At 36.1% G+C, this 10,761-nt stretch overlaps 1 protein-coding gene across 7 annotated transcripts; it reads left to right on the top strand.

Moving 5' to 3' along the window:
* On the top strand, positions 1,671-9,023 carry LOC18790439 (uncharacterized protein At1g04910). 7 transcript variants are annotated; one of them, XM_020554261.1, is made up of 11 exons: positions 1,727-2,382; positions 2,853-2,925; positions 3,582-3,649; positions 4,369-4,457; positions 5,795-5,875; positions 5,956-6,105; positions 6,605-6,809; positions 6,902-7,069; positions 7,543-7,710; positions 7,860-8,050; positions 8,579-9,023. In XM_020554261.1, the coding sequence occupies exons 1-11, from the start codon at positions 2,014-2,016 to the stop codon at positions 8,757-8,759; spliced, it is 1,743 nt and encodes a 580-aa protein (XP_020409850.1). In that variant the 5' UTR covers positions 1,727-2,013; the 3' UTR covers positions 8,760-9,023. The 7 variants fall into 7 exon arrangements, with proteins under 7 accessions (XP_020409853.1, XP_020409850.1, XP_020409849.1 ...); XM_020554260.1 differs by having other exon boundaries at positions 3,576-3,649; XM_020554262.1 differs by having other exon boundaries at positions 3,567-3,649; positions 5,977-6,105.

Raw genomic sequence — 10,761 nt, 5'->3', positions numbered from 1 at the left:
TTTATTGAAATCGTTTTTTCTCCAAAAATAAAAAATAAAAAAAATTCAAACTCTTTTTTTTATTTTTAAAAATGTGGTAAGACTAGTATTATTATTTAGTTATAGTAATATTATAAAAATATTATGAAATTCCTCTTAAATTTTTAAATTCCCCCATTTTCCTTAGTTTTCTATCTTATTGTCATGTCTAAATTTCTTTTGAGTTGCATATATTTTGATATTATGAATAAATGTTAGATTATTTATACAAAAAGTAACAATAGAGAAAGTGAAAAGAGTTTTGAATTTTTAAATGTGCTCCCTCTCACTTCAATTCTTGGCTCTGCCAGTATCCGTGGTGGTTTTGTGCAAGTTTGAGTGTCACCGATAGTAAGGATGAGGCATGCCTAGCCTAGGAAGTGAAATACCAACCTTGTGTGTGGCCCAAGTTGGGGGACACACAATCGACCCCAACCATGGGCGCCATGAGGGGTACGACGTTCGACGCAAAAAATAGGGTGAAAGTTGAGTAACCTTCATCTCCATCAACGCCGTGAGAGGTACAACAGTTGACAAAAAAACAAGGGCTAAACTATTGCCTCCGATAACGTTGATGATGCTGCCTCTGTTGGTGCTGGCGACGCTAAGAATCCTTATATCAGTTTCCTTACATTTTAAAATCCTAATGTTAGAGGTAGTTGTTTCATTTGCATTACCAAGTCAGTTAACGCCTATTCATAATATCGTATTTGTCTGTATATTGTTGTAAGGATCTATATTATCGTCGATTGGAAAATGTGGGCCTTGGAGAGGTAAAGTCGAGTCCTTTTTCAAGTAAACACATGTACTACAATAAGGACTACAATTACATTGTTTTTTTTTTTTTTTTACAATAGGGTACCATAACTTGGTATACTTGATCCATAATCTTATAAAGTACATTGTTTATACCACATATGACTGATAAATATCAACAAAGAATCGAACACTAAGATGATGTCGTGCATGCTAAAAGCCTCTTTGGGTGTAGAATTGCTTAGTTTGCCCTTTGCCAAACCATGTAACCACACCGAACCCTTCTTTGAAAATGGAGAATGTGTCCACCTTCGACATGAAGAAGGAACAAAGTTGTCCTTCGCCATGTCACTTGCCATGCTACCCTCATACAAAGTAATGTCATTAGTCCAACATAGAAGAAATCACAATAGATGCATCCCATCTCTTGTCTATAAAAAGGTCACGTAGCCCAATGCACATGTATAATTACTCTGTCAAATTCACTTACCGTTTGTTTTAGTTTTATTATTTTATAAATTTTATTTATGTTGTGCTTGGTTTATTGAACCCATTTCATGTTGTGTTTCTTTCTTTTGTCTTCCTCTATGCTAATGAGTTAAAATCAAATTATTTTATGTTGAGTAATAATACGAGTAAATCTTGAATGAGCCTCTCGAAAGATTGATGCAAATAAACGAATTTTTGTTTTATGTTTTCAAGTTATATAGTCTCGTTTAATTCTAGTTATTGAATAAATGAAACTTTGATGAATAACTAATAGATTTCATTTCTTTCAATTATTGTGTCAAAGAAAATAATTGAGATATATAGATAAGTGAAATTAAGAGAAAAATCAAACATAACACTTTGAATAAGTGAAATACTTCAAATCACTACACTCATGGTTACTTGCTAAATTTTGCAGTTTGATTGAGGGAAGATAAGCTTTTCACTTGATAAAACAACAATATTTTTTTCTTATCCGTCTGGGGCCACCGGAAACCACACCCACACACCCACGCACCCACACCACTCTCTCATCAAAGCTGGCATCTCCAGTTCCCGTGAATCATGACAGCCGCCCTCCCCACGCGTTCTCCTTTATTATCTTGTCTTCCCCCAAAACCACCCAAAACCTCTCTCTCTCTCTCTCTCATGTAATCACATAATGTCTCCTCCTCATCTCCTCTCTCCCACAATCAGATCTCGACTCTCCTCTCTCTCTAGAAATTTCTAGAACCCTAGTTCTCTCCTCCAATGCACGGCTACAGCCGGCTCGGCAATCCCCGAGCCGCCGGCTCTCCGCCGTCCTCCCCACGCTGCCGCCACGGCCGGAACAAGAACGCCGGCGGCAGAGGCCCCAAGCAGAGCATTGTGGAGAAAGTTGTGGTTTTGCTCATTTCGGTCGTTTTTAAGCGCCGAGGCGTGCTTTTGTTCGCGCCATTGTTGTACATTTCGGGGATGTTGTTGTATATGGGCTCGGTGAGCTTCGATGTAGTTAGTTTGAAAAACGCTGTTGTTGTTGTTAGAAAGCGGTCGCCGCCGGGCTCCTTGTATAGGAGCCCTCAGGTTTTTCAGAAGCTTTGGCCTTATATGCAGGCTGAGAGCAATCACACTCACAATTTTGTAAGTGCTTTTTCTGTTTTATCCAAAACGTTGTTTGTATTGGATTGGCTGTGGGATTGAAAATACAGCTTTTTGTTGTGTGTTTGTAAGTTCTTAGAGTTTGAGCATTATACCAATCAATGCGCATGCTTATTTGTTCAGTTTGATATGCATTGTTGTCTACTTTCTGTTACGTATTAGGATTTCTTGATTTGGGTTTGTATAAAGGACACTTAATTTAATCAGCATAGCCAAAAATTTAATTTAATCAGCATAGCCAAAAATAACACTGCAGTCATCAAATCAAAATACCTTTGATACAAAAATTTACTGTCTTTATACGAAATCACTGCAATCTTTAGCCCTCTAGAGTAACCTCTTCTGAAGGGTTAGTATCTTTTCTTATGCACTTCTGAAAAAATTTCTTAATGATGTTTACAGCCAATGTAAACTATGTGAATTGACTACATACTGATATGAAAATCGTGCAGTTGATGACAGTGTGGAATTCAAAAGTGCATCAAGTTTGGAAGCCTTGTATTAGCAAAGATACACCAAAAGAAGGTTTGAGTTTTCCATATGAGGATCACTGTTAACTGACAATGACCTATTTTATTTGACGGATATTTTACTGGTTACCCGATTTTGCTTAGTCAAACTCATCATGTAGTGGGTCTTGCAGCCTCTCTTGGCAATACGCGCCCTACACTACACTCTCAACCATTTTTAGATGAGGCTTTATAATTTATATGGGTCTCAAATGCCAGATAAAGAGAATATCACCACATGCATGCTGTACACTGGTGGAGAGATAGGGTTGGAGGGTGCATAAGAAAATACTAAACCTGGTTTATTCCAAAAGGAAAAACACTCTGTCTCTGTCCAGTGCGCACACACACACACACACACACACACACTTACATGCACAAATGTTTACCAAGATATCATGCTTCATCTTCACATTTTGTGTGGAAAAATACTTATTGAAAGATGTTTTGTAGAAAGATATATGACATGTTTTCGTTAAGTGATATGTTATTCCTTATTATGTTTAGATTGCTTCTATTCGCTCGTCTATCTTTAACTTAATGTGGCAGGAATTTTAATTTGAATTTGTGTTATTTGATAATTGGCAAATAGAATGAATAATTATGTGGTTGTTAAAACTAAATGAATAACTAACTTCTGTTTTTTAATACTTGGAGGGAACGTAGGAACAGCATTACCACAGTCAAATGGTTTATTTATAATTGAAGCGAATGGTGGGTTAAACCAGCAGCGCTTATCGGTAGGTGTGATTGTATCCAACTGAAATTCATTTTCTTAATCAGCCCTTTGTTTGATTTATTGTTATTTTGATGTTTGTGGTTTGGATCTTTGCATAAAGAAATTAATCAGTGACAGAGTTTGTAGTGTTCATTTTAAAGTTTTCTTTTATTCTTGTTTTTTGGTTATAAAGTGAAAATATACTCCTTAATGTGGATGAAGTGTGTTGTTTTGGAAACACCAAGGAACTGTCTTTTTGTACTTTTGGTTATGAATCTTTTGTCTTTTTGAGGAGGCTTGATTTATGCATATATATATATATATATATGCACACTTAATCAATAACGAAAAGGAGCGTTGCACATTGTTCTTGCACATTGTTGTCACGTAGGAGAGACAAACTATATGCATATATAATGCTCTTTTTCTATTGGTGTGATATGTCGCTGGACTGTCAATCATAGCAATTTCATTGACAGTTTGGCAACCTTTCATGCTAAATTTCTTTGTATAGTTTTAGTCAGAAACGTACATGAATATATATATATATATATATGGGATTGTGTTCTCATTTTATTCCACCTAAAACACACTTGGACAAAAAGTTTGTGCGTGAATTTCATGAATAGGCTAGATTTGGACACTTGCGTCTAAAATAGTTGTCTCAACCATGTCTTGTGCCTCTTGGTTTTACCTGTTTTTTTTTTTCCTCTGACATTTATCTTCACAACTTCAATATAGATATGTGATGCAGTTGCTGTGGCTGGACTTTTGAATGCAACTCTTTTGATCCCAATTTTTCATCTAAATAGTGTTTGGAGAGACTCAAGGTGATTATTTGATTTATTGTACCATTATGATTATGATCTTAATCACCATCAGCTGCATTACCATCTATGTGGTGACTTTTGTATTCTATTATCTTTCTAAATAGTTTGCCATAGTTAGTTCAGCACAATATAACTATGCTAACTTAATTGCTAGATTGCTCTTGCATCGTCCTTGGTTATTGTACTGCACTTATTTCCCACTTCCTTGCTCTTGTCCCGAAATATAAAATAGAATAAAAAATACTCTGCACCCCTTCTCTTCCTTCTCTCTCTCTCTCTCTCTCTCTCGCCCGTTGATAAATTTTTAAAATTACCTAAAAAGGACAAAAATAATTAAGAAATAAAAAAAATTTGGCTGGGCAGCATGTCAGTGCCCAGACATGAGGCATGCTGCATGGCAGTGTCCAGCCAATTGGGGTGCTGCCATAATAACAAAGGTTGGCTGGGGCGCTGCTATGATAGTTCCCTACCTATGGGGGTACCATCACCCATGATTAACTTAAGAAAAGGGGGTTAGGATTAGGGCTTGGGGTCATTTTGGAATGTGGGGTAAGGCTTGCAGAGAAACACCTCTGCTCTGGAAAAAGGTCAAAGGGCGTACACCTAATTTAACAGGTGCTCGCTCAAAGGTGCAATAAGACTTTACCTATGAGGCACTCGGCTCTTGGGTTTTCTTTTTTCATTTTTAAGAAAAACCTTAACTCTAAATGATGCATTCTGGCTGGGTTTCTTTTATCCTTTTCCAAATCAGATACTAAAGAAAATGTCAAAATAAAAACCTATACCAATTACCCAGTCTCCCTAAAATAACAAAATGCTCTGAGAAAAACCAACTGAGATTGATTCCCCTCTTCATTAGCTTAATACCCAAAACCAAGTCACCTCCATCCTCATTAGATCCAAGTCCACAAATCAATTTTCCTAGCCTTCTCAATTTCCCAAAATCCAGACCTTTCCCTACCATCTTCCGTAGTTGGCAGTGTGATCAACATCATCCATCAACTCTTTTCTCTGCAAATCTGCTTTGGTACCATCACATATAATCCATCTCTCCATTATGCTTTTATTATGAAGGGTTTAAATGAAGTTGAGTTGCACTTAAAGCTCCTTTGCAAAATAATTGTTGATTCTGGAAAGGGGAAGACATTTTCCCTAAATGAAGCAGGGTTGTAGTTGTAATTATGCAAGGCTTCATCAAAAAGTGCTAGCCCAAGAAGATAGTTCATGCAAAGGTTTGCATATATATTGGATGCAATATACAATATGATCTCACAGCATTTTGATTGGTGCATGGTTGTCTAATGGGTCCTAAGCTTCAAAATTTGACCACTTTGAAGGGGAAAATGCTGGCCACTACTGAGAGTATATGTAAAGCGTGACAGTATGATATTGAAACGTTCATGTTTTGATAATGCAAGGTATTGACCACTCTATTTTCAACTTGTTGCAGCCACTTTGGAAACATATTTGATGAAGATTTCTTCATTCATGCTCTCAGAAATCATGTGAATGTGGTCAGGGAGCTCCCAGGTGATATACTTGAGCGGTTTGACAATAATATAAGCAACATTGTGAATTTGAGAGTGAAAGGTTGGTCAAGTCCAGCTTACTATCTTCAAAAGGTCCTCCCAAAGTTGGAGAAAATGGGGTATGCTTCTTACCTATAGTTTTATTTATAATTACAATTTGTTATATATATATATAATTTGAGAGACACCCTTTAGGGTCCCCTACAATTTTTTTTTTCAACGATCCAAACAATCTATTTTTTAAGTCTACATTCATAGATCATCCTTACAAAAAATTAGACAAATTGGAAACCGTTTCGACATCCAATTGTGTCCAAAATCAGTGAACACCGTGCTTTAAGAAAGTACCAAAATTTCAATAATTCAATTGAGTGGTCAAATGATATCGGATTCAAGTGATTTTTTGTAGAGATGATCTTTGAATGAATATCTACAAAATAGATGGTTTGAATAAGTGAAATACAATACGGAGTGGGCCCTACAAGGGTGTCCCTCAAATAAGCTTATTTGAAGGATCCCTCAACTGAAGCTCACTGTATATATATATATATATGTACATGGGCATGTATTACATTGTATGTGACAGCTATATATAGTTTCCCTCAATCCATATTGCAGGGCTGTGCGCATTGCACCTTTTTCCAACAGATTGGCTCATGCAGTTCCTTCAAATGTGCAAAGGCTTAGATGCTTAGCCAATTTCGAAGCACTGAGGTTCTCAAATTCTATAAGAATTCTTGCAGATAAAATGGTTGATCGAATGATTAAAAGTAGCTCCCACAGCGGGGGGAAATATGTTTCAGTACACCTTCGATTTGAAGAGGTGTATATTTGTTCATCTTTTAAATGAACAGTTTCTGAGTTCTTCAGTAGCTGTTTTTCCTTAAGTTCTAAATGCTATTCTCTTTATCAAAGGACATGGTTGCGTTTTCTTGCTGTGAATATGATGGTGGGGAGGAAGAGAAACGTGAAATGGATATTGCTCGAGAAAGAGGTTGGAGAGGAAAATTCAGGAGAAGGGGTAGAGTAATAAGGCCAGGTGCAAATCGTGTGGATGGGAAATGCCCTTTAACCCCGTTAGAGGTATAAAGCTGTCTTTCCTTCTTTTGATTTGAATTTCTTAATTTCTTTTCTGTTGCATGGGTAAACTGTTCTTAAAACACTTGAAATTAAATTCCTTAAACAGAACAAGCCTGCCTATAACGGAATGTTCAGATATCTTTAACAGATAATTTCTACTTCTACTACAATCAACTACTTTGGAGTATAACAACAACAGTAGTAATAATTAACTGAAGTAGATACGTCATGGAGCTTCCAGTAATTATAAAATGTATTGCAGGTTTATTTTTTCAGTTTACTTTTGTAATTTTTTATTATTTAGGGAGTAGGGAGCTATAATAGGGTTTTATAGCTAAAAATATGGGGCATACCCAATATGAATGAAATCTGATTACTGTGAAAGATTCTGTTTTCCTTCTGTCATCTCTTTTGCATACTATGATTAGTGTGCAATTCTTTTTGAACTCTGACCAATTAAGTATCTTATGCTGTAGGTAGGAATGATGCTCAGGGGAATGGGATTTGATAATACCACCTCAGTATACATAGCAGCAGGAAAAATTTATAAAGCAGAGAAGTACATGGCTCCTCTTAAACAGATGTTTCCACGCTTGGAAATGAAAGACACACTGGCTACTGCAGAAGAACTTGCTCCTTTTCAGGTACCATATGAGGCATGTTATTTGCATTCACAGAGAACAAAAGCAAGCATTAGCTTGAAAGTAGTGATATATTAATTATACCATCTCTACAGTAGGTCCATTGGGTTAGCGTCAAGTTAATCTTTTCAATGCCAACATTTCTGATGTAGGGCCATTTATCTAGATTGGCTGCTCTTGATTACACGGTTTGCCTTCACAGTGAAGTATTTGTCACCACTCAGGGTGGAAATTTTCCACACTTCTTGATGGGTCACAGGCGGTATCTCTATGGTGGACATTCGAAGACAATCAACCCTGATAAAAGAAAATTAGCGCTGTTGTTTGATAATCCCAGTATCAGGTAAAATGTGGTTGAACTGTCCAGTTACATTTGTATTGATCTGTTGAATAAGTAACAGTTCTTTATTTATGTAAGCTACAACATGGGGGTAGTGGTAACTAATAACAGTTTTTTGTCTTTCTACATTTTAAATTTGTGCATATTACAGATATTAAAATTCGATTGAGAATACAAAAATCATAGTTCTACCGTTCAACTTTTTGTTTTGTGGTAGGCTAGGAATGTGCATTGTCATCTGTTTGATGTTTGTTAACTTTGAGAACCTCAGGATTCACTGTAATGGGTTTGTTATGGTTCTCGATTCCAAATTATATAAGAGAAATTAGTTGTATAAAGATTACATTAGCGGATAATAAAAGTGGGCAAATAATGGAAGTTTAAGCACATAAACAAACAAACATGTATGCAATTTGTTTTACCTCCAATGACTTCTTGTTGATCTGTTCATTCACAGCCTCATTTTTCAGTATAAAGCAGCTTATACAAGCAACTTTACATGTTTGTTCATCGACATTTCTTATTTCGCAGATGGGAAGATTTCAAACGACAGGTGCAAGACATGCTTCGCCATAGTGACCAAAAGGGTGTTGAACTGAAAAAACCCAGTGCGTCACTATATACATTTCCCATGCCAGATTGTATGTGTAAAGAAGCAGAAGCTAGAAACGAAAACAGTAACATGACAAACAAGACTGATTTCAATACATAAAATTATTCACTAGGGTTACAATTTTTTTGTTCACCTGTAATTTAGTGTATCATTCAATTGTCATTTTAGAAAATTAGTGTATAAATTTTCTTTCATTTGAGTAGAGGGAAGTGTATCCTAAGGTATTGATTTTTTTGGTTGGTTTACTCAGTGACTTGGCAGTTTGTTACTCAAAATTCATTGTACATGTACAATAACGGATCAAGGGAAAATTCTTTTGCAGTAATCAAATTCTCTCCTTTCCTTTGGTGATCGGATTGTCGGTATGCTTTGATATTCCACTGAGGTACTGTATGCTGCCCTTATTTTTGTGCCCCACTCGGCAAGGACCAATTGTTTCCTTCTTATATTTCTCTAATTTAGTTGACATTTTTTTATTGCTGAAAATGGAATAGGATATTTTACTAATGTTTTTATTTATTTATGTAGAATGTGTTCTTGTCCAAAACGACATTGGTATTGGGTCTAGGGTTGAGCATCTTGGTTTTAGATTCTGGGTTTTGCATTTTAGGTTTATATCAGAAAGGTAATCCAGTGGAAAAAGACATTAGCAAGCCTTTGAAAGTTGAAACATCAACTGGTCTCAGTAATACTTCTCAATAAAGGTTCCATATATGTCCCCACTCTAGTTAGCACCAACCAGCTGATTGTGGTTAGCTTCACAAATGGTGAAAATATCTTTGTGTAATCATTTCCCTCCTTTTGTTGAAATCCATTTGCACAATGAGCTTCTTCCTTGATCCAATATATAAACCCATTTGTTTCTGTAGGTGTTCTTTTGGTCTTTGGTAGTTTAGTGGGAGTTTATCTCATCTCCCACTTGATTGATTCCTTACCTTGCACTGTCTCTTCATAACATTCCGGCTCAAAATTGTAACCGAATTATTACGGCCCGGTTTAAAATCAAATCAAACAAGTTACTACAGTTTTTTTTTGGTCAATCAATTTAGTCGGTTCAACCAGATTGAGTTTGAGACCTACCCCTAATCACATGTCACCTGAGCTAAAGACTTTTAGACAAGTGCATTAGCTTTTTTTCTTTCTTTTAAAATATATTTATAAAAAAAAAAAGTTGGACAGAAATATTTTTGTTAGTTTACATAGAATCACCTTGGCATGTGAGCTCCACCTGGTTTTATTTCTTTTTTATCTTCATAAAGTTGTTTTTTTTTCCTTCTTAAAGTTTTCCATTGAACTTGGCTACAACTAGACAAAAACACACGTACTTTTTTACCTTATCATATCCCTTCCCCGCTCTTCCAATATTCACTTGAGCCCCTTTTTCAATCCTCCTTTGACAAGAAAATACCTTTTTAGAGCACCTTTGATAATGCTTTTGAGAATACTATGAGGATGGATTGGATAAGCAACCGCCTAAAAAATGACTCGGAAAATCCCTCTTTAATTCGTAAAAGTTTAATTTTTATTAATTTTTTTTATGGTATATATTTATGTAGATAAGATCATGTGGTCTGTCTTAAGCTAAAAGACAAATATGCCCTCGAGTAAGGCACCACCATAAGCCAACTAAGGAAACCTCAGCCAGCAGGAAATTGGTAGGCAGGCAATTGTCCTAATGTTGTGTTGTGTGTCCCTTTAAGCCACATGGAAATGACGAATGAGATAGTTTCCTTACTTGGAGTTTGGACATTGATTTAGAATTCCCATAGTTTCCTTTTTTTTTCTTCTATTATCAAGGTAGAAAGTTAAAAACAATCGTTCAAACACGCATCTAATGGGAATAGATCTTATGATACAATTACGATTTAATTTACGATTACAGCCACTCACGCACGCTAAAGCGAATGTTAATAACGGAACTCTTACACCAAACAAAAAAAGAAAGTTTGATTTTTGAATCCTGACATCAGAGAGAGAGAGAGAGAGAGAGAGAGAGAGAGAGAAAAAAAGAGAGCCCACAAAGGGGCCGAATGTGACGTAAAAGTAGAGCTACCTACCAAAATCCAGCCCTATCTGTAACCACTAACCACTCGTCATTTTC

This window comes from Prunus persica, chromosome G1, assembly GCF_000346465.2.
Source record: "Prunus persica cultivar Lovell chromosome G1, Prunus_persica_NCBIv2, whole genome shotgun sequence".
Taxonomy (NCBI): domain Eukaryota; kingdom Viridiplantae; phylum Streptophyta; class Magnoliopsida; order Rosales; family Rosaceae; genus Prunus; species Prunus persica.
Note: the sequence above shows the minus strand (reverse complement) of the source record. Positions and strands in the feature narration are given on the sequence as shown.